A 24,385-nucleotide genomic window follows, 5' to 3' on the forward strand; every position below is an offset into this window, starting at 1 on the left:
TATTTAAATTATCATTTAAAGGTGAATGCACAGTGTGCTGCTGTACAGGCAGAAAATCATGGCTGCTCCACTCCTCTGCTGTTGCACCCTCCCAAAAATCTCTCCCATCAAACCCAGAAAACTTTGCTGAACTAGTGCAGCTCTCAAGCAGCACATCCAGTCTTGATTTTGAGAAATAACAGGCATCGGTGGTGACAGCCTGCTTCTCTCTACTAAGTAAGGGTTCAAGTTAGTCAAAGCTAAATGTGTGTCACTGATTTCAGATTGGTAAGCATGCAATTAATCCTCCCACTGAAATCAGTGGAACTTCCAAGTGCGTAACTTTGGACTGTGACCTAATTCTGTTCCATTGACTCAGGTGGAATGAAGTATTCTAGGATTGTGTAAACCCTTTATTAAAATCTGGTTGACCACCTATTTGGGATAAATACAACATGTGTTCATGTAATTAAACACACACACACACACACACACACACACACACACACAGCATAGTCTCAAGGAATTCAGAATTCAGGTTGTATAGGCTGCTGTTCAGGACATTTCCAGGCATCTGCATCAAACTTTGGAAAGGCTTCTTGTATATGTGACACCAGTGCTTAGTACTCAGAGGCCCAACTTGTGCAACACAAAAGTGTTTATTAAACACAACGAGTCAATAATTATAGCCCTTCCCATGCTATCTTTCATCACAGGGTTCACAGGCTATTTTTCAGAGATACAATCAAAGCAAACCAATGTATTCTCGGTGTTTTCTTCCTGCAAGAGCAGATTTATTTATTTTTACAGGAGCAAAACCTATGACTGACAAGGCACTGGGATTTATACAGTAGCTTTGCATAATTTCATATGACTAATCCCCCTACCACTAAGCATTTTTCATATTATCTGGTGCTTCATCCATTAGAATTAATAGCTTTATGCAGGGCTGGCCCAAAACATTTTGGCACTTGAGGCAAACCTCAAAATGGCACCTCCTTGCCACCATGGAAGAATGGCTGAGTGAAGATCTACATTGGGAACAAGGGGGGAATAAAGACCTATATTGGAAATGAGTGGGAGGAGACCAGGAACACCTTCTATTCACCAAGAGGATGCTGCAGAGGTAGCAGTTCCAGCCTCCACAGAGTGCACCGTAGCTGTTGCTGCTACTGTGGCGGCGGCAGCGGGCAATGCATTAATTGGAGGCCAGATATTCTGCCCCTGTGGATCCTGCTGCCTGATCACCTTGCCTCATGCATGGGTCAGCCCTGACTCTGACATTTCTGGGGGAGAAGGAAAGAGAAGTGGGCAAGTAACAACTGGGAGTAGGTGGGAGCATAGCTTTTACTTTGGCTTCTGCTGATCTTTACAACTTTTACCTCTGTGAACTCTTCCCCTTTGGTAGCAATGATTTCTTGCAGCTCTGACTAGAGAGTTCTTCTGATTCCACTAACAAGCTGCACTGAAGTCTCTCTACCAGTATTTTAAAGTGGGTGGTGGGTGGTTTGTGTGCCTTATGTTACTTTTTTATGGATTGATTACGTTTTTATCCTGTTTTCCTCCGCTGAGCTTCGGATGACATACAGGTCCACTCTACTCCCTCATTTACCCTTACAACAACCCTACATTTTGCTGAGAGATAGCAGTTGGTTCAAGATCCCCAATGAATCTCACCAAAGAGACTTCCTAGTCATGATTCAATACTCTTAACTTCTACAAATGAGAGATTTAGTCAACCCCACCCATTATTTCAGGAGTCACTACTTATGCAATGGTGCAGAAGTACAGATTAACCATTTTTCCAGCTTTCAGAATATGCCATCCTTTATATTACCGTATTTTTTGCTCTATAAGACTCACTTTTTTCCTCCTAAAAAGTAAGGGGAAATGTATGTGCGTCTTATGGAGCGAATGCAGGCTGCGCAGCTATCCCAGAAGCCAGAACAGCAAGAGGGATTTCTGCTTCCACTGCACAGCGATCCCTCTTGCTGTTCTGGCTTCCGAGATTCAGAATATTTTTTTCTTGTTTTCCTCCTCCAAAAACTAGGTGCGTCTTGTCGTCTGGTGCGGCTTATAGAGCGAAAAATACAGTAATTCTAGCACCCTACAATATCAAGAGTTCATCCTATAGCTGTCACATAGCTATGGGTTTATATTTCTGGACTCCTTTTTAAGACTATTCAGGTTTTTTGTTTTTTAAAACTAAGTCTGATACACCCAACTATGAATGGGAGATTTGGGACTTCCATATTTTTGTATTATTACAGATATAATTAACCATTTGAATCAGGTCATATGTTTTTGCTAAAATGATAATACAAAATTACATCTCAAATCGACTGTGAACTAGCTTTGGTTTTGACTTGTTATAGTTGGTAATGAGATCCAATTTACTGTGACCAAGAGTCATTCTTTTTTCATCCCTGTGTATTTTGCTGCTGTTTTTCGTTGGCACATCATCAGAGGAGCAATAGGAACTAGAATCCGTGGTCTTCGGCTCAAAATGTACTGATTTAGTAGGCTTGTTACTGAGATCTAGTCTGCTGTAGCCATGAGTTGCTGGTTTTTCATCCTTCTGTATTTTGTTTACATCTTCCATAGCTTGAACAGTATAAGGGAACTTTTTGTTGACTTTCATTCCTATACTCTCAGGCAGAAGCTTCAAATCGTGCCCATTTCTTGTATTGTTGCTTAGTATTGGTGAAGATGTTGACAGCAAAGATGTCTTAAGTCTTAGTAGATTAGGTGCATCATTTAATTTAGCTGATGCACTGCAGCTAGAGTCCAGCAGCTCCCTGGGCTGGTATTTCAAGTCATTAAGTCCCAGGAAGCCTGAAACATTCATTCTTGTTTCACCGGGAGTCCATTCTTTAATTTCACAGTGTGCATTAGAAGTTGTCAGGTCTAGATATGGTGATCTCCTTATGCTTACTACGCTTGAATTTGAGAGGCTAGTTGAGGGGCTTGTGGTCTCGCTCTCATTCATTTGAATACGCTTAGAAACTGGCTCAAGTTTCTGCAACAACCTGTGGGGAGAGGTTGTGGATTTTTCAGCTTTGGGGATGCTGAGTTTGTTCACAGATCTAGACTCGGCATATATGCATCGGAACTCTCTGTCAAAGTCCTCAACAATTTTTCCTTTGAAGTGTGTCACCAGGCCAGTGTGGACTTGACTGCACAGCCACGTAAAACTGAAAAGGAAAGGATTCAGAGACCCTGTGAATCATCAATATACCAAATAACTCTGATTTCAAATAGTTATCTATTTGGATACTATGGAAATGCATTGGACAGGATAGTTAGCTGAACACATCAGTATTATTTCAGTGCATGAAAATAATGGGTGGAGCAGTTTGAGGAGCAGTGATTCAGGATGAGTTCACAAGCATTAGGTTTGTTGGGCAATAATTGAAGCTATTACCTGAATATGCCAAGCTATTATATTTCATGGTTGTTATAAGATCCTAGTAACAGATATGGGGGGAAAGCTGGTAGGTTTGTTTGTTGTTGTCATATATTCAGTATGTCAGAGAAAAAGACCTTGCGGGCCATTCCATCCACACCAGTATTCCCTAGATTTGTCTTTGGTTTGCTCCCCAGTCTACAGTGTAAGGAAATATCATTGGCCCTACCACTTGGCAACTCCAGGTGGTGCTGTGTTGGCAGCACATGTTACAGAGGTGACTGTTCAGAAATAGAAATTGAAGCAAAAATGGGGTGTTTGCTGCAGAATGTGAATAATCCTTTACAAGGGTTTAGCCCTGGACTTTATTTTCAATATTAAGGGCCAGCTCTGGGATATGAAAAAGTAATGGGTGTTCCTGAACATTTGTAAAGCACTTTCTGCTCAAGATGAGTTACTGGAGCTAATCTCCATATATATTGGTTTAAAATTTAGTTTAGAGGACAAGGTGTCTAGGGAGGCTTGACCTCCATCTTCCTCCAAAAGGTTTGCTCCAGGTCTGTGTGCCATTGGGGTTACTGTGGAAATCATCAGCTTACGATATGGCATTCTTACAATGGCAGCACCCTGTCAGAGAAGCTCACTCCATCTCCGCTCTAATTATCTTTCAGATTCTGAGTTTGGGACTCTTGAGTTTTTTGGTTCACTGTTCCCGTTGGTTGTTTCCTGCTGCTGAATTGAATTAGTTAACAGTGTTCTGCTGTGATTTACAGTTTTTTTTTATCATGTTCTTATTTTTGTTCTTATTTACTGTTGTATTATGCATTTTTAATTTTTTTGTTAGCCATTTTCCAGAATTTTTATAAAGAAACCGTTTCTTTTAGAGATTTCCCACTGGCCTGGCATTGTGGGCAAACAAGGGAAGGACAACATGTGAATAATCCCACAAGTATTGTTGGGGTGAGGGGCTAGTGCAGGGGTCAGCAAACTTTTTTAGCAGGGGGCCGGTCCACTGTCCCTCAGGCCTTGTGGGGGGACTGGACTATTTTTTTTGGGGGGGTGGATGAACAAATTCCTATGCCCCACAAATAACCCAGAGATGTGTTTTAAATAAAAGCATAGTCTACTCATGTAAAAACACGCTGATTCCTGGACCGGATTTAGAAGACAGTTGGGCCGGATCTGGCACCCGGGCCTTAGTTTGCCTACCCATGGGGTAGTGGATCCAGGACCTGATGCGAGGCAGGAATAGATTAGTAGCATCAGTTGCTCCCTCTTCTAACTGGGGATCATTGAAATGCAAGGAGGAGGGTTAGTGAACCAAGAGCCCCAAAAGAGTTGCATCGGAGGGTGGAACTTCTGGACCCTTAATAATGATGTAGAAGAAGGGATTTCAGGAGTTGTAGGTTTTCAGCTCTGGATGACAAGCTGCAATTGCTAAAACATCCTATTCTACATAAATATTAAAGGTACAGGAGACTTGTCCCGTTTTGTCTGGTTTATTTGAAATTGGAAATGGGTAAATGGATTCTGAGTAGAATAGTTGAAGTGCAACTAATCCCAGCAACACAAGAATCCAGTGGGTGGGGTTTTAATACTGCATCAATGGTGTCTTGTGCTGGTGCAATAAGTTACCCTGTTCCTAAATGCCCTTGACAATTAACAAGTCTGACTGCCAAGTTATTATAAACTTCCACACCCAAGTATCCCTTCCTATTAAAAGCCATTAAGAAAAAAAAATGCCATTTTGGAATCCATGCATTGTAGTTCTTTGAGATGGCTTCATGATATGGGAACATTCCACTGGGTTCCCAGGCTTCCTGTAAGTTAAAACGAGAGGGCAAGGGAAAGGCAGCTATTAAAGTGTTGATGAATCTGTCTGGGTGGAAAGGAGTGAGTTGTATCAGACAAGGAAGTCCTCTTGGCTGCAGTTAAAACAAGACAGGGCTGTTTCCTTCTGAAGGCAAAGCCAAGGGATTGGCATGTGTGGCAGGGTAATTGAGGCATGCAGATAAAAAGGAAGCTGCACTTACTGATGATGAAATACAGATGCTATAGCATCAGCAAGGAAAGGGACAAGATCAATGAGTGGACAGTCAACTTGTGAAACTTATCTCTTTTATATAAATGTTTGTGTCAGTGTCATATTATCTCTATTTACTTGGAAGAAGATTAGGGAGATCCATGTTCAACCACAATGTCTGGGTCAGTCATACTCTCAACACAATCTGTTTCCGTGGAAGAACTGCCCTGCAAAATTCTGAGAAGTGTGAATTTCAAAGGATTGGCTGTGTTTTGGTTCTTATATACCCCACTGCCAAATTGCATGAACGAAGTAGCAAGCATATCAATCCTATTCACAGGGCCTAAAATAGCACAGGTCCTAAAGAAAGAGGTGGCCATATCTTACATGCATTGTTCATGATTATCTCACCTGTAGGTCCCTGCAAGGACTTCTTCGCCATCTATCAACACAAATTTCTCAAGTGCTTGTCCTGTAAGCTTCTTGCCAGCTTTGCTGTAGTATGTGTCTCCACTCACACAGCGTATGCGCATATTCTGAAATGGGAACAAGGCACAGTAGAGATCAAAGGGAGCAAAGACAAATGTCCCTTCTTTTCTGTGCTGAACTTAAATATGTATGCAGTGTGTATAAATTAATATGAAACTTGGAATTTGCCATTGCAATATATATATCTACATCAACAGTGTGTTTGGATTTAAGGGAATGTTTCTTTAAAAAATCCCATGTACATGTTTCCTTACCCCGTTAAGATTAACAGCACAATTATATACAGTAAATGTCAACTTGGAAGTAGGGCACAGTGAGTTCATTGGGGCTTAATCCCAGGTGAGGATGCATAGTTGCAGTTTAAATATATATCTCAAAATATAATAACTGCTGCAGATATGAAAGACCAGGAGCTGTTTTGCCTCATGTTTTGAGGCAAAATACTCTAAAATTATAAAATACTGGAAACCGGTTGTGGGGCCTCTATCATTTGACTCCTTTCAAATCCTATTTAGATATTTGAAAGCTATAGTAGCTGTAGACATAACTCTTTATCAATAAATGTGCAATACGTTCGAACAGCCAGAATTGCAGTAACCCAAAAGTGGCAGAAAAGAAAAATCTCTGATACAGAATGGTTATTAAGAGTGTGGGATCAGGCTCATATTGACAAATATAATATAGATTAAATAATGTAGACAAGCAGGCTATTTGATTATTAGAAAATGGAAATAGAATTCTGTTGAACTGGATGAACTTGGTCTGATCCACCAAGGCAGAACTTATATTTTAATTCCTGAAGAAAGTGCTTTGAAGAAGAACATAGTTTGAGAAGACAAAGGGCACAATTAGACATGACACCAGCAGGCCCGTAAGTTTAAATCCATGTTTGCCCCAATTGTATTTAAAATATTTTAAATTCTATTGCTCCCTCAGGCAGTTTTATTTTCAGTTGAGTTACCATACCAGAAATGAGCATAGATGGAAGAAAAGGGATGTGTGTGTGTGATTCACTCTCTGGCCCCATGTGCTTCAAGCATGAGCTTTCATTAAACCCATCTTTATATGTGATCAAGGCAGACCTGGGCATATAAACAAATGTTTCTGTTGCCATCCTATCTGGTTTCACCCAAAATGGATGGATGGAAATATTTGGGTGAAGACCTCACAGTGTGTTACTGAGCCTGATGCATGGTATGTGCCTTTGTGACTTAGCCCTAATAATTGTCACTGTCTCTGCTCTTGGGGTTTTCAGCTGCTCCTGAGTGGTAGAAATGAGACGTGAAGCCTCCTCTGCCAATGCACAACCTCTGCTTTAAAGGCTGCACTTGTCCTGTTTGCTTTTCTGTCTGTCATCCAGCTGAACAAACATTCAGCAACACATTGTACTTCTTCACCAACATTGTAAGGAGGCAGGGATCAAAATTCAATTTTCTTTTTTAAATGACGGTATAGCAAAACTGCAAACTGATATTGGTGTTATACAAATTTAACTGTTATGTCTTCCAAAAAAGCCTGGGGTTTAGGTCTGGTGAGGATGCTAAGAATTGTTAGAGGTCTCTAGCCCCCACCCCCTCTCACAGCACTATAATGACAGGCATATAACTGTCCTCCCCCTTTAATGTCCATATATTTTCTCACAGGTTGTTTTAACTTAGTAGTACTATACTAGCAAAACTAACTAGAAACGTACTGGGAAGTCATCCATAGTGAGATCCATTTTATTGCACATTTCTGCAAAGTGCCTCAAGTTCTTTTCATCAAGGATCAGGTAAACAGGAACACGCCGTCTGCTTGATGCCTCCATCAGGTCACTGAGGATCTCCATGTCTGTGAAGAGATCCATCATAATCGCAATCACCTGCACAGATGGGGGTGAAAGTGATAGGAGACATGTTAAAAAATACCAGCAGTAGATCTGTACTATTAAAAATTATTTTCAAAACATAGCAACGAGTTCCAGTATCTCTATAAGTGATTTACTGGTAGTTTGCTTTGGGAAAATGGAAGAGCAAGAGTACTTTGCAGATAAAGTGAGACAAAGTGAGATTCTTCTGGCCCACTATCCTAGGCTGCTTCCACACTAGCTCTTTTGTATGGAATTGCAGTCCTTTGGTAACTCACTTTTTATGGAGAGTCTATGCAATATCGCTGACAAATAGGTACATCTTAGTGTTCTCTCCGCTGTTCACTCAGGGTGGGGTTTTTTCCTTCTAGATTTGACTTAGCAGTGTTGTTGTTTGCAATAAAATACCATTGCAGCACCAGTCTTTCAGATAATCCTGGGATTTATGTATTAGCCGAACAGTGAGCATTAGAAAGCATTTTGACTAAGTGTAATTTCCAGACACACTTCAAGGGAAGCCCCATGTAGAACACATTATGGTGATATGACTGAGGCATGTGTCACTGTGGCTAGATCTGCCTTCTCAGCTTGAGCAAAGGCACTCCTAGCCACAGCAGCTGCCTGGATAGCCAGGTGTAATGCTAGGTCAGGAGCTACAAGCCTGGTGCTTCAGGTAGAGGTCATCCCCATCACAACAGGTCATATTTCTGTTCCCAGATCACCTTATCTATTAACCAGCATTACTGCTATCTTGGCTGCATTAGAATCACAGAATAAGAATTGTAGAGTTGGAAGCCACACCCAGGAATTTCCATGTTTGGCACAGTTTAATCAAACCTTGATTCTAACTTTTATTTATTATAAGAATTATGGCTGCCTTGCGCCCACAAAACTCTGGTACCCCAACACATAGCAGTATACAATGCAGCCACATAGCAGCCACATTAAGCAATTGTTTCTCTACAGTTTTCAGTGCATTTCCTCAACACTCCTTATAGCAGAAAGTTCAGGGCTTGTTTGTTTTGCAAGCGGGTTTGGTGTGCAATCTGAATTTGTCAGTATGCAATTGAATCCCGCCCACAAAATGGTGGCAATCTGGAAATGCCCCAAGGCTTAATTGTGGAGGGAGTTTCATAACTCAGTTTGGCAGGCCAGGACCTGATGGGAATCCTGTACTTCAAAGTTCTTCTCATATCAAATAGATGGATTAATCTAAAGTATTTGTATGCTGCCTTTCATGCAAATATATCCCAGACTGGTTCCTAATAGTAAATTACAATAAAATGCAATTACTTAATGAAATACCAGGGTGGGGGTGGAGCCAACAACAACTCCATAAATAAAAACGACCCCACAAATTAACCACAACTTTAAAACAAATTCAGGAGGATAATGGAAGTCTCAATTACAGTGTTTCAAATATAACATCTTTTACCATAAGAGCGAAACCATCCATTTTATATACAGTGCCTGAGGGAATTAAAAATGCCTTAACCTGGCAACAGTATACTTTACATATGAAGTATTTCTGCTTCACCATGAGTATTAAATATTAAGTTAATAGAGTTAAATATTAGGAGATTGACCATAGCTCAATGATAGCGTGCACACAGGAGTTACAGCAGTAAAGGAGGAGTATGAGCTGAAAAGGCCCATTGTCTAACTCCCTTGTTATATTTGCTTTTGGCTACTGCATGTTGTTTAAGTATCATAGAATCTTAGAATTGTAGAGTTGGAAGGGACCCCTAGGATCATCTAGTCTAGTCCAACCCCCTGTAATGCAGCTGTCCCATATGGGGATAAAACCTGCAGTCTTGATGTTATCAGCACCATTTTCTAACCAGCTGAGCTAGCTAGAGCACAAGTGATCTTCACATATTTTTTGCATTTAGTTATATTTACAGTTTTGGAATGTGTTTCTTGTATGTTATTGTTTTTCTATGTTATTTTGAAATTGTTTTTGTAGTGTTTGAAATGCCTTCCCATTCCTTTGTTGTAAGTGCTTTGAGCATGTTTTTGTGTATGGAAAAATGCCATACAAATAAAATGAATGAGTGGCTTAGAACAAGTGATATGTGGATTATATATGCATGCGTGTGCGCATGTGCATACATGCATTTGTAATCATGGGTTTGTAAGCGACCCTCGGAACTGTCCTGTCTCAGCTGCTTCAAATGCAAAAGTGTACAACACATGCACAGTCTTAATCTGTGATATGCAAAGCTGCTATAAGAATTGAATAGAAATACTAATTTCTCAAGGTGTGTCTTTCCCACCACAATGATAGTGACATTTCCTCTCTTCTATTCAGTTCTTTAGCATCCATAGATCTGGCACCCCTGCCAACTAATGAGCTTAATTTCAGTGTCACACTCTTATTTCTGTAGGGGTTTTGTTATGACACCAATATTACGACAACATTCCAGTAAGCAGCTGAATTAACTGATCTCAACCATAAATGTCGATTAGCACTAAGTATTTGTACAAACTGGGAGTGCACTTAATCCTTCCACCCATCATGTGTCCTTGCCACCTCTTCCTCAGGCAATACAGTCACACAGCTCTTGTCGGTTCTTATTATTGTTGGCATCTGAGACAATGGAGGAGTGCGCCTTTGGGGGTGAAGCCAAACCACACTGGAGACTTACAGCGCCTGCTGTGGCTGTATGGATTGATATATTCCTCCAGAGAATCATGGGAGTTGTGATTTGTTTAGTGCCTCCTCACAACTCTCAGTGCCTTTAACAAACTACAGTTTTTAGGATTCTTTGGGGGAAACCATGACTGTTAAAGTGGTAGTGTTTGGCGTGAATGTCGTAGACAATTAAAGGGAAATTAATTCTATTCAAATGAATAACAGATCTACATGTAAATGTATTTAGGAAACAAATCTATTCACAGATGTGTTGCAAACTCTGTTAAGTACTTTCAGCAGTCACCAGAGCAAGGTCTGTAGACATCTTGACATAGCACACACATGCACAAACACTTTGGAATTACTCCTTTGAGGGAATAAACATCAAACATTTTACACTGAAGAGGAAAAACTACTATGGAGGCAAGTTTTGAGGAAATATCCTAGAAAAGGAACTGGCAGGAACCTGGCATCCTATTCATGGTTCTTTCCTAGAAAAGCCACATAGACTGTGGTATAACATTTTCCACATACATTTCTTGACTGACTCATCCCAAAGAACTCTCCTGTCTTGAGATTCTTCTGGGCTACAGTTTAGGGATGGCCAAAAGGAGACTGCAGGGCCAGGTATGGTCCAGGAAGCCATTTTATTTGGTCCTTGGAGACCACACCAAATTTAATGATTGTATGATAACCATTTTCTCTACCGTTTCATGCTTTAGGGAAAACATTTTCAGAAGCTGGGAGAGATTATTTACGGTTTAATGTTGCTTCTGTTTTTGAGTTTTGCACATAATACCTGGGCCATGCATACACCCATCTGCTCCATGATGGCGAAGTTCTCGCTCCTAGGCTGCAAGGATGACTTTATACTAAAGAATAATAAAAGTGCATCTAATAATTTCTAAAGGTGTGCAGCAAAATATTATTCTTCCCCCAGAATTCTTATAATGGTGTTGAAAATATAGATTGGCCACTTCTGCAATAGCTAAATATGACATACTTCCCACTACAATACTGAACAATCGAGCGTCAAAGCCTGTCATGTAACCCATCAGATAAAAAACTCATACAAGGCTAAAATACTAACACACACATAAACACACACGGAGTTGACATAATACATAAATAATTGTATCCAATGCTGTCCAAATCCAAACCAAAATCCCAACCATCTGGAAGTAGAGGTGCTGTGTGGGAGACTGCTGGGCACATGAAAGGAGGGAGAAGTTCAGATGTGGAAGTTGAAATCTGCTGCGTGAGCAGAGCAGTAGTGTTGGCTATAACCCAAAAATTCTAAGTAGGATATCATAAAAATGGGAGCAAACTACCAGGACTGGCCAAAGACAGTTTTCTGCCAGAGATGAAGGACAAAAGGGCACCCCACTCTTACTCCACATGCAGAAGGCAGCTGCATTTTACCACAATATTAGAAACAGGATGGTGTCCACCACCACACCTGGGACAGACTGTAGGGCACATGCAGCTTTGTTTGCCAACAGAAAAGTACAGAAAGGGGGCTCAGAGGGAACAGGAAGGGGGAACTGCTCACTTGAGGCAGTCAACTTACTCTTCCTAATGGTAGGACTAGCCTTGCAAAGATACAAGTACAGTGGTACCTCAGGTTACATACGCTTAAGGTTACAGACTCCGCTAACCCAGAAATAGTACCTTGGGTTAAGAACTTTGCTTCAGGATGAGAACAGAAATCGTGCTCTGGTGGCACGGCAGCAGCAGGAGGCCCCATTAGCTAAAGTGGTGCTTCAGGTTAAGAACAGTTTCAGGTTAAGAACGGACCTCCGGAACGAATTAAGTACTTAACCCGAGGTACCACTGTAATTACAGTGCAACACCAGAAGCCCAATGATCAGCCCCATCTTCCCCTTTTGGATTATATATCAAATGCTCTACTTACTGCCTTGGCCTTGCCTATCAGAGACCGAAGTAATTCCTTTACATTGTGTGTCTTGTCCCTTTGGAAATACAAAGTGACTTCTGTTTGTCCAAATGATGAGACCGTGGGAACCTCTGGCCAACCGAGCTCCAGATCTGGGGGGTCAATGTCTGACATAAATGGGAAGTATGTCCCAGATGTGACTCCAGAGAGGAGGGAAGCCCCGTCACCACTGTCTTCTCTCGTCAGCCCTGCCTCTCGTCTTTTAATCGGAGACCCTGTGATGCTTTGACTATGTTGGCTCATGTAATCCATATCTAACGTGGAAAGAAATGGCAGCTCCTTTTCCTTAGTAATGGCTTGCCGGTAGCCACCTTCTCCCTGTTCCAGAAAGGCGTCCACAGCCAGCCTGGCCGTCTCGCTATGCTGCAGCATTGAAGGGGTGATTTCCACCCTCCAGGGCTTTTTCAGATCATCCAAACGGCTTTTCAGTTGCCCTGTGGTCCCTTGGGAGCTCCCATAGCCCCTGTGGAGCCAGCTCATTGCCTCTGCTGTTGGGTAGCCAAACATGATAGTACTCAGAGTTGCGCCTCTTGAGAAAAATTCTGCTGCTTTTTCAGTCAGGAGTCCTCCTGTTTGCTGTTTGGTTTTTGCTGGGTTCTTCGACAACGTAGCTCACAACGACTCTAGCTCCTGAGGATCCGTATCCTTTGTCCTCAGCCTCTTCTAAACATCCATTCCTTCCAGGAAGAAGGAAACTTCTCTGGTTGTTCCAATTTGTCTGCTGAAGGAAGAAGTAGTTGCTGGAAATTTTGGTGTCCAGGGCCTGTTTCGGTGTTGCCTTCCTCATGGAAATGTCAAGGATTTCCCCATCTTTTCTGCAGTAGCTGCTTTTAGATACGCTTCCTCAAGCAGTGAGACTCAAATAAGTTCCCGCCCTAACTAACCGTGAACAAATTTCTCTGTTGCAGTCAAAACCCTGAAACCTGTTCAGGCAGTTCTCATGCCTCGAGAGGAAAGAGGAATGCTGGGACCTGTTCTAAGGTCAGTGTGGATTTATGTGACTATAATAACTATACACAAATGAAAAAAGAATGTAGTAACACTGAGCCAGGCTTGAAATAGGAAGGAAGATGATAGTGCATTCTTTAGTGTACATTAGTATTCTTTTTTTCTTTTGGTGTTAATGGGTGCACACCTGTGCAATAAATTCTGCAAATTGCTGTAATTCAGGGCAGGGCAGTGGTTGTTTAGGGTCTCCGGAGCACATATTTTCTTTGAAGTGCATCAGAAAAGTATTAGGCAAACTTATTTTTCATAATGTTTTAATAACCATGGTTTTTAGATTTAGGACAAGTGTAGTCAGCATTCTGACTATTTCTAGGTTATTTCATCTGAAGCTTTCCTCTGGAACTTATTCTGAGGGAAACTTGGAGGGTGATGTTGAGTTAGGGCCTTTTTGGCTGTGGCTCCTTGTCTCTGGAATGCTCTTCCCAGTGAGGTCTGTCTGGCTCCTTCACTGACATATTTTTGATGTTAGGTAAAGACTTAGCTTTTCCTCAGCTTTTGACAGTCTGAGTCGATTTTGTTCTGGTGCTAGTGTGCTGCTAAAACTTCCTGCAGCTGTTACGGGCTGCGTGTGGTGTTTTTTAAAAAAAGGAATTGTAGGTGTTCGCTTGAAAATTAAAGTTTGATATGACGTTTAAATAATATTATGTATTTATGTGCATTTTAAAAAATGTAAGCTTCTTGAAAACATTTTAGGTAACAAGCAACTAATATGTCTAAACAATGTTGATAATGTGGTGGTGGTGGGGATGCATAAGTAGCTTCTGCTATCACTTTCAGGGTCAGCCCAAGACATTTTGTTGCCTGAGGCAAAGATCAAAATGGTGCTGCTCCCCATTCAATATACAGAAGCTAATTGAACTGGTAACTGAATCTTATTTCTGCACTGGCAATGGGATAGCCACCTGCACTGCATCTGAGGCAGCAGGCCAGTTTAGGGGTCCCAGTGGAGGCCATGAGTCATACCCAGTGGCATCCTCCAGCTAAGAAGAGGGAACATTTGGTGGGCTTAAGAGAAACAGCCAGAGGGCTGCCATTGCTACTCTACAGCACCTTCTGCCTGAGGCAGTTGCCTCTCTCTGCCTAATGGTAGGGCCAGCCTTGATCAATTTGTATTTGTTCATTGTTATATCATACTGTTCTCATGGGCTAATAATATTGATATATTAATAGCATACATTATGCATTATATGAAAATGCCCATAAGAGCAAGCATTGCCCCCGAGGATATTCAGTGTTCTTTACTTAGTAACAAACGTTTATGTTGTGAACTGCCCTGAGATCTACAGGTACAGGGCGGTATATGAAATTTAATAATAGTAATAATAGTAATAGAAATACAAAAAAGGAAGGGCAGAATATACACTGTGAAGTTGCATTGGTTTCAATGAGAGAGTTGAATGTATGCTTGTATATTTCCTATTGAAGTAAATGGAACTTTACTATACTTTTTTTGACTGGATCATTTCCTAAGGATCAGCCATGGCTGAATTCCATTTGTGTGTGTGTGTGTGTGTGTGTGTGTGTGTGTGTGTGTGTTTATTGCATCCTTCCCCAGTTTGGTACCCTCCAGACGTTTTGGACTACATCTCCAATCAACCCCAGCCAGTATAGCTAATTGTCAGAGACGATGTGAATTATAGTTCAAAATATCCAGACAGCACCAAGTTGGAGAATAAAACCTATTTGAAGTATTTTCTAGTATTTAACTAATATTCCAGATACATTTTCTTAATAATAACAACCTAATTTTAAGGTTCGCAAAGCATATTGCCTTTGGATACGAGAGCAGCAATTAATCCTTGCTGCTGACAGTTAGAACTGACATGTAGCTACTTAAAACGATTGCATTTTTATCAATGTTTCTGAACTGTGGGCATTACAAAAATATGGTGGTGCGTGATTGCCGATTGTTACACATGTAGAAATGTTCATTTTTCAACGGTGACATCTGGAATCAGAGTAACCCAAGTGTACTTTGGCTTACAAAGCTTTCTGTTTTCCTGCTTCCTCCTTTGTCCTTTGTCCCGCTTTCCCCCAAAGCTACTCCTAAAGGCCAACAACACTCTGGGATGTGATGCAATGGTTTCAGTGGGGGTAGAAATCTGGGCAGCAGGGAAGCAGGGCTGACGTGTCTTCCCTTCACTCAATAAGCTCTTTGGACCCCAGACACTGATTTGCTTTAGCAGTTTGCATTCATTTTTATAAGAACATGAGATGAGCCTGCTGCATCAAGCCAATTGGCCATCTCATCCATCATCATCTTCTCCTAGTGGCCCAGCAGATGCCTGTGGGAAGCCCACAAGCTGGATTCAACCAGAAGAGCACTCTCCCCTCCTGTGGGTTCCAGCAACTGGTACACAGAAGCATTGCTATGGAAGCAGAGCAGATCCATCATGACTAGTAGCTATTGATAGCCCTCTTCTACATGAATTTGGAAGACCATCACATTTAAATACTCCTTCTGAGCACAAGCTTCTGCCTCTTTCTCCTCCTTTGTTGCCACCACAGGCACTGTACTCATCCTAAAGGGGGCTGGAGCTGCAGAATTACTAATGGTGTCCTGGTGATGTGACCTAGCCTAAAAAAGGGAAGCCATATCTAGAGGCATGTTTGCCAGGTGCTACTTTGGTCAGGATGGCTTTTGTTAGGGGAAACATCATTTTAATTTCTAAGCCTTCCAAGTCCACCTAGCTTATGGTCAAACGAGACATGAAATTTTGAGATCTATGATTAGATTCCTCCATTGCTATAATGATGATGATAATAGTCCCACTAGTGTGGTGGTAATGGGGGGGGTGCAATATTGTTGGGGTTGTGGTGCTGGATCAGAGAACTTAACCCTTTCTTCCATTTTTCTCTTGGCTTGAGGCCAAGCTTGTGAGCTGAATCAGCCTTGCTCTTCACCCAAGGGGAGATAGAGGCAGTAGGAAGGAAGGGCTGCAGGGTAGTGTGATGTGGAGAGCTTTGTTGCCATGCTGCAAGCAAGAGGAGAGGTCAGATCCAGCCCTGCTCACTTCAACACAGCAACAGTGTCAGGGATGAAGGTACAGCGGGAGAGCATAGCAATAACTCTGTCTTCTTCCTAGGGCCATTTTCCCCTATCCAGTGTTCAACAACCTTAGGTCCCCAGATGTTGTTGGGACTACAACTCCCATCAACCATCACTGGCTAAACTGGGTGGAGTTTATGAGAGATGTGGTCCAACAATAGCCAAGGACCCAAAGTTTAAGAACACTGCCCTAATGAAGGTAATTGAGCAATTGATGGAAGCAGGCTTGGAGAGTAAGTAGATCCTGGCTTTGCTTGTGAGTCTGGCAGGTATAAGAAGAGATGAAGGCAGAGAGAAAGAGAAAGCAAGCAAGCAAGCAAGCAAGCATACACCAATGTAGCAGCTTGGAGCTTCCCCATTGAATTGATGCTAGATAAATAGATATGCATGCAGTTGTGAGTTGCAATATTTAAATATTGCAAAATCCCTAATGAGAGGAAGAGAGTCCCAGCCGTGAAGGAGACACGCACTGCTCACAACATATTGTTGTTAGACATTTTTGCAAACATCTGGGTGTGTATAGTTACAGCCCTGGTGGCACATTCGAAAACAGTATTAATGAGGATAATAATAGTAATTAGAAATAATAGGCAGTATTATCTACTGCCCTGCATTCACTGCTCTGCAGTGATACTCTTGGGGTGGTCTTGACCAAGTTTAGCTATGATTCCTGCATTGTAGGGGTTTGGACTAGATGACCCTTGGGGTCCCTATGATTCTATGTGATAAAAATTCTGTGATTAAAAATTAGGAGGAAGTACATGGTGGCTAACTCCATGGGATGTCTTTTCTAACGTTGGACCTATATCAAATCCCTACAATAGCCTACTTTGCAGGGTTGTTGAAACCATGCACAGAAAGACTGTACAGCACGATCAAATTAAAAGTACAAAAAACGCCCAAAGAAATTAATTGTTGATATGGTTTCCGGTTATGATAAAGCCCTTTCTACTGGAACTTTCTAAACAAAAACTCAGTCACACCCTCTGATTCATTTTGAAAAGTGCTGCTGTGTGAAATTAGTATCTGCCTCTCATCTTGGCAAGCATGCAGTGACTATTTATTTTTCAACTACCTTCTCGGTAGTAATTGCGACATCAACTTTCCCCCCAACCAATTCCCGTTCCAGGAAGCTTTGAGGCTATTTTATCACAAGAGAAAACATTTTTGTAGCCAAACAGTGGGATAGAAATCTTCTAAATAACAATAAACGTTTGAGGGAAAAAATAACTACATATTCACATATCGGAACCCTAAACTTAAAAGGAAACATTTGTCTAAAGTGAACAGACATGGGAGCACAGTTGAATGTACTGTCTACTGACTGCTGTAGGAAATGGAACAGGCTTGCTTCAAAGACATGCAACAGACACCTTTCAGTTATAGATTGCAATTGTTTGCACAGGAGGAGGTATGATGCATATAGCGCTCTTAATGTGCCAACTGTTTCATGATCTCCATTTTACATGCCTTCACAATGAACCTCTTCCTCTATTCTAATGAGATTAAATCATAGAGCCTTATCTAGATATCTAAGCAAATTCATGACTATGCTAGGATTTGCCCCCAGGTGTTGCAGAACCACCTGCGGTCAATGTGTTGGACTCAAGCTGGAAAGACTAAAGTTCAAATCCCCCACTTGGTTATGAAGGGCCCAGCCTTTTCAACCCAAAACCCCTGTCCAGGCCATCAAAGCCTTCTGCTAAAGCACTCTTGGTAAGGGAGAAGGATAACATGCATTTGCCTCAAAAGTGTGGTCCTCCCTGAATCTAGCCTGTCTCTAATATTCCCTTCTGGATCCAGTGGGTGGTGGCTGACAGCTGCAGGTACACCTGGAGAAAATAAGTTATCTAGACATATTCAACTTTCAGGCCTGATTTTGCCACCAATACAGCCTTGGTCACCCTGACTGATGACCTTTCTTGGGAGAAAAATGGGACTGTGATCCTTCTTGACCACTCAGGAACCTTTTGACATTATTGACCATGGTGACCTGGAGGGACTCAGGGAGGTGGAAACTGGAAGCACTACATTAAAGTGGTTTTACTCCTACCTGCTGAGTTGCTGCCTACTGTTGCTTGGCCCCATAGCTTTTGAGCTGTGGGGTCCTGCAAGGGTACATTATGTCCATTATGTATATGAAAATGTTGAGAACTGTCACCCAGGGATTTGGAGCCTGGTGCCATCAATATTCTGATGACATGCAGTTCTCTCTCTCCTCTCCCCATTCCATCACAACCAGCAGAGGCTGTGATGGCTGGATGGGGGTCAATAAACTGAGACTGAATCCTGACAAGAAGGTGGTCTGTGGGTCTGGGACTTAGGCACTGCACTCCCCCTGAAAGAACAGGTTTGTAGTCCATGACTACTTCTGGATTCCAACCTGTCACAGGAGTCTCAAGTGGCTTCTGTGGCTAGGGGTGCTAGCTCAGCTTAGGTTGGTTCATCAGCTATGGCCAGCCCTGGATTGTGATATCCTGGCTTCAGTGGTCCAGGCTTTGGTGACCTCCAACCTGGACTACTGTAATGTGCTCTACATGGTGCTACCCTTGAAGACAGTATGGAGGTTTCAGCTAGTGCAGAATGTGGCTGCCAGGTTGGGACAGCCCAATGGGACCATTGTCTTCAGAGCAGTGCACTGACTACCAATGAGCTACCGTGCCCAATTCAAGGTGTTAGTATGAGCAGATAAAGCCCTAAATGGCTTGGGACCCAACACCAGCCATCTTGGCTCCTATACTTAGCAGGGGAGACCCTGTTGGTGATTACCTGTGAGAGGGCCTTTTTGGTGGCGGCTCCCCATTTGTAGAATGTCTTCCTTAGTGAGATCTATCAATTTCCCTCGTTATTAACTTTAGGAAGAATTGTGAAGCATTTCAGTTTACTCAGGCATTTGATGGCTGAAAGTCCTATCCCTGTCAACTCCGAAATTATTGGTAGCTGTAGAGTTCCAAATATTAGATGGCTCACTGTCGGATTGTGTGCTGTGTTGGGCCCACTGTAAATATGTGAGACAAATTAACAATCTGTGCAGTGTTTCTTGCAACCCAATTGTCACAGGATCCTACCAATCAGTAATCACACTGTTCAAAGTTGGAGTTAACTCTTTTTTGGCTGGGGCAACTGTCAGATGGGCAACATATAAACTGTTGTTAGCAAATACATGATCTCTACAGACTTGGTTGAGTGTCAGGAATAATGAGCAGAGCAGGCATTCCCAGAGGTCTTGCTCCATGAAAATTTATGGAGTAAATTGATGAAAATTAGTTGCTGAGACTAAAAGTCCCCACCTCCTCACAGCCGTCTTAAGTCTCCTCTCAAGGGATTTCCCCAAGCAATCAGAGACTGTGCCTGCAGGCAGCCAACCTTTCCTCTGCCCTTTTCATGCCTCTTCTGGTTCTGGGAGAAAAGAGGGGAGCTTGTTGCAGCAGGAGGGGGAGACACCCATGACTCTTCACCAGCCTGGCTCATCTCTGCCTCTTGGCCTCCCTCTTCCCACTTCAGCCTCTGCCTCTGATTCTAGACTTCTCTCTGCCACAGACCCTCCCTGCTCACTAAGCCCTGTTACCTCTTCAGCTTCCAACCCCTCGTCTTCCCATTAGTCTCCCTCTGACCACTCATCATTGTCCCACCACCATTCCCCAGGCTCTAAGCCTTCTTCCCTTGGTCTTTCCCCAGCTGGTTCCTCCTGCCACTCATCTGTATACAACCAGTCCACGTCACCAGTATCTTACCTTCCTCTGTTGACTGCAACTGTACACTGACAGCCAAGATAACACTGTCATGGTTCATTTCTTTTTTGCCTCCATTTGCAGCTCAACAGCCATGTGGCATTTTCTGGGGCCATAGAATATTAATATGGATCTAGAACTTGACACTCAATTCACTAAGAGAGGTGCCAATATTTGAGTAGCCAATAACAAAACCAATAGTATTTAAACATGCTGAGGTCAGGGTCCCCTGGGCTCCACATGGTCCCATGGCTTAGAAGTAAGACTTCAACAATTCTAGACTGTAAACTGTGTATCTGATGCATGACAGCTTTGTACCGGTGCATCCCAGGCCTCCACTAAGGTTGGCTGGCAGTATTGTACTCCCATGGCATTGCTGGATGACAAGACAGTCCTGGGTTCAGGAGTGGGGTTAATGTTTGAGTATTTGGAATATGAATTAATGTATGTAGCTTTGTGCCAAAATATCTACCATTACTTTTTCCATCTATTCCAGGAGCAGCAAGATACACACAGTAAAGTTTATTTTGGTCTTAGGTATACTTCACTCCCATTAAAAATAAATTAATCAGCAAATTCCTACACAGCTAAGCCTTCTTTTATGTAAATACAACACAGCTGTAATGAATTACAAGGTGTTATTATCTCTCTCACACACACTGCATAATACTTCACACATAAGAGGTTTTCTCTCCTTAGCTCAGTTTGCAACAAAAGCATCTTAAATAAACTGAGGAAAAAAATGTTTGGTTTGTAATGTTTTCACAGAAGTGGAATATACCTCACACATATAAAGTTTCTTTATATGACTCATTTTATAACAAGTTAAACTGAGGAAGTTTGCTTTGGGGAAAAAAATAACAAATTGACTTTTTTTTGTACAAAGAAAATTGTTGCTGGAGCAGAGGCCTAGGGGTACATTCAGAGCAGCCAGCTTGTTGCACTTCATTTCATTGTAGTTTTGTTCTTTCTTGTCTTCATACTAATTTGCACACATCTCCCATGCATGCCTGCTTCCTGAGCCTGGAGCTGGGGCTTCGGTTTTCAGTTTCCCCCTAACACATTGAATTTGCAGAGTTACCAGTGTACCCAGACACCCCCCTCCCCCAACAGAATCGATTCAGTGTGTCTCAGCAAGGGATAGCGGTGTTGCAAGCTTTTAAAAGAAGCAAATTTCCATTAATAGGTACACAGGTGCAACAGATTTAATTCAACACTTTTTCAAAAAAATGCAGGGATTGCGTTGGTAACCTATGACAAATGTTGTTAGACTCCCATCATCCCTGATATTGGGCAATACTGGCTGGGGTTGCTGGGAGGGTTGAAGGTTCCCCATCCCTACAATAATGAATGAGGAGAGGAGCAGGACAATTACCAGGAAGGCAGCTAAGGTGAAACTTCTATGAAAGCCAGTCATTGAAAGACGTCTGCCTTTACTTAAAAGAAGTACAAGCTTCTTTCATGCAACCACCTCCCCAGGAATAATAGCACTAAATAATGCATTTTCTAGTCCACCCCATCACATAATTATATGCCAGTAGCAAATACAGAACATAAGACTGCTTGCCTGGATGCACCCACTGAAGAGCAGGTTTGTGTGCTGGGGGTCATGTTTGAGTCTCCCCAAGAGGATTAAACTTGACAGCCCTTTGGAAGGTATGAGGAAGAGCACAGACACATGCATAGACCTGGTTAAGCATCAAAAGCCAACTTCTGTGAATGCACATGCTGTACAAAATGAAAGACTTATTTCTATATTGTTTTCAGTACATTTATTTGGATCAAATTTTAAAATGTGTGTGGAGAACTATTCTCCAGGTTTTCAGCAAAGGCATTACATGGTAAGGAAAAACATGAGAATTGTTTCTCGGGTTACATGTTGTACCATAAGAGAAACAAAATAGGTTGTGCCTCTAGAATGGAATAATGCGCTAACCTTAATGCAGCACATACAAGGGCTGTTTTGAAGCGAATGAACTCTTGTTAGTCACGTAGGATCCTGAGCCACTATTTTATAAAGAGGTGACCTGAGCAAAACAAACCCATGAATAGGAAATGTTGCTCATACTGCAAAAACCTTCAGAACACAGTTTGGAGACATGGAACCCTGAAGTGTTTTTAAGTCACAAGTCTCGGGCCCAAACCAGCCTGACATGACAAGCATAATGTGCAGCTTTAAAAAATGCAAATAGCATCAGCTAGGGTGGGGCTGACAATAATCAAGATTGCATCAGGCATGGAGGAGAAATGTAACACCTTCCTCCCATGCTGTAATCCTCAGGTAAATTTCTCAAATGCAAATGGAACATTCAGTGGAAAGAAAATGCCAGCTGATGTTCTGCATTTTTTAAAACCTGCACATTAATATCATGTCTAGTTTGGCTCTCTGCCTCCCATGGGGTCATTAAAAAAGAAACAAAAACTTCCATCTATTGGGTCATAAAAACTATTACAGAGGCAAGGAAGGAAACTGTCCCTCACTATTGGGATCAGCTTCATACTAACCTTAGTTGGGAAAGGGCAGGCAATCCTTGCAAAAACTTCTGCATTTTTCAAGCTTTGGAATTCTAGTTTCTCATTTGTCCCAAGATGCACAATACTTGTACCAAAGAACGTCTTTCATATCCATGCTTGTGCTTACCAGTTTTATGGAAGACAGAATTATGGTATGTTTAGACAGCTGATCCCCTCTTACTAGACGAAAAGCATATTGCCTGTCACTTTGGTAAACTATTTTGCTCTCAAGAAAAGGAAGCTCCATTCAAGAACCTGTGTGTTGGAACAACCAGATAATGGAACTGAGAGGGATTCCTGAAATGAACTAGCAGCATTTAACCACAGATATAATACTATAAAAGTAGCATGTTAATATTTCTAAGGTGAAAATAATTACAAAAAGAGGAGTTCTAATCACTCTTTCAAACAGCAAATACAGCATTTATTCCTTTCTTTCCTGGAAATCCCTACAGTATAAATCAAGTCTCACTTCCAGGAATTGTTCCACATATAGAATTAAACACAGTCAGCAGCAAACGTTTTCAAGCAGGGTGATGAAGATTTCAGAGTCCTTCATCATTATATGTGGGTAAAGCAGGTTTCACGATGCTTTGAGCATTTGTTTCCACAAGGGGGCGCCAGGTCACTTCACCAGACAGCAGCAGGTCTTCTCCAGGAATAGCATCCAGGTGCTGCACCTGACAATCACAACAAAATAATGCAAGTCACCCAAGAGAGATTCTAAATATGATACCACTCATCAGAAGTCTACCTGTGCAACCACTAAGGAAGTAAAGAGAGGGAATTTGGGATCTCATGGTATTTCAGGATAAAAAAAGGTAAAGGACCCCTGACAGTTAAGTCCAGTCGTGAACGACTCGGGGGTTGCGGCGCTCATCTCACTTTACAGGCCACGGGAGCCGATGTTTGTCCACAGGCAGTTTTTCTGGGTCATGTGGCCAGCATGACTAAGCTGCTTCTGGCAAAACCAGAGCAGCACACGGAAATGCCGTTTACCTTCCCGCCGGAGCAGTACCTATTTATCTACTTGTACTTTGACGAGCTTTTGAACTGCTAGGTTGGCAGGACCGAGCAACGGGAGCTCACCCCATTGTCGTGGGGATTTGAACCGCCGACCTTCCGATCGGCAAGCCCTAGGCTCAGTGGTGTACACCACAGCGCCACCAGGTGTTAGTAAGTAAACCAGACATTTGTAAGATAAAAAGGTAAAGGTAAAGGACCCCGGACAGTTAATTCCAGTCAAATGCGACAATGGGGTGCGGCGCTCTTCTCTCTTCAGGCCAAGGGAGTCAGCATTTGTCCAGACAGCTTTCTGGGTCATGTGACCAGCATGACTAAACTACTACTGGTGCAACGGGACACTGTGACGGAAACCAGAGCACACAGAAATGCCGTTTACCTTCCCGCTGCAGCGCTACCTATTTAGGTACTGGCACTAGCATGCTTTCGAACTGCTAGGTTGACAGGAGTTGGGACAGAGCAACGGGGGCTCACCCCATCGCGAGGATTCGAACTGCCAACCTTCTGACTGGCAAGCCCAAGAGGCTCAGTGGTTTAGACCACAGCACCACCCTTGTCAGATAAATAATGCTATATAATAATGCCATATAAAAGGCATTTGTACAACATGTATCTGTTTCAGATTGAGCTGTTCTCTAATCTGAAGACAAATAGAAAATATTGGCTTCCAATGAGCAGATGGCCCCTACATACTGGAGTAATCCATCTGATAAATGTGATAAACA

The 24,385-nt window shown here is 42.2% G+C and overlaps 2 protein-coding genes and 1 long non-coding RNA gene across 6 annotated transcripts in view; 1 reads left to right on the plus strand and 2 right to left on the minus strand.

The window, feature by feature from the left end:
• LOC310764197 overlaps positions 1–24,385 on the plus strand; it is a 28,886-nt gene that overhangs the window by 2,033 nt on the left and 2,468 nt on the right. The window contains exon 3 of the long non-coding RNA XR_014549053.1: positions 13,244–13,316. This is a non-coding gene — a long non-coding RNA (uncharacterized lncRNA). The remainder of the gene's footprint in view (positions 1–13,243; positions 13,317–24,385) is intronic.
• On the minus strand, positions 620–13,222 carry FAM83C (family with sequence similarity 83 member C). Its single transcript, XM_083617469.1, has 5 exons — positions 12,294–13,222; positions 7,591–7,758; positions 5,820–5,944; positions 2,086–3,173; positions 620–1,827 (listed from the first exon to the last, which is right to left on the minus strand). The coding sequence occupies exons 1-4, from the start codon at positions 12,840–12,842 to the stop codon at positions 2,306–2,308; spliced, it is 1,710 nt and encodes a 569-aa protein (XP_083473595.1). The 5' UTR covers positions 12,843–13,222; the 3' UTR covers positions 620–1,827; positions 2,086–2,305.
• Positions 21,881–24,385, minus strand: part of UQCC1 (ubiquinol-cytochrome c reductase complex assembly factor 1) — a 42,100-nt gene continuing 39,595 nt past the window's right edge. For all 4 annotated transcript variants that reach the window (XM_083617581.1, XM_083617582.1, XM_083617580.1 and 1 more), the window contains one exon: positions 21,881–23,317. In XM_083617581.1, coding sequence (XP_083473707.1) covers positions 23,183–23,317 — 135 coding nt within the window. In that variant the 3' untranslated portion in view covers positions 21,881–23,182. The remainder of the gene's footprint in view (positions 23,318–24,385) is intronic.

This window comes from Podarcis filfolensis (genome assembly GCF_964270895.1).
Source record: "Podarcis filfolensis genome assembly, chromosome: 6".
NCBI lineage: Eukaryota > Metazoa > Chordata > Lepidosauria > Squamata > Lacertidae > Podarcis > Podarcis filfolensis.

Coding starts and splice junctions, on each gene's coding strand:
- FAM83C (XM_083617469.1), bottom strand. CDS start 12,842: ATGTTTGGCTACCCAACAGCAGAGGCAATGAGCTGGCTCCACAGGGGC. Junction 5,945..7,590: donor TCACTATGGATGACTTCCCA/GTACGTTTCTAG, acceptor TTCCCATTTCAG/AATATGCGCATACGCTGTGT. Junction 3,174..5,819: donor GTCCTTGCAGGGACCTACAG/GTGAGATAATCA, acceptor TTTCCTTTTCAG/TTTTACGTGGCTGTGCAGTC.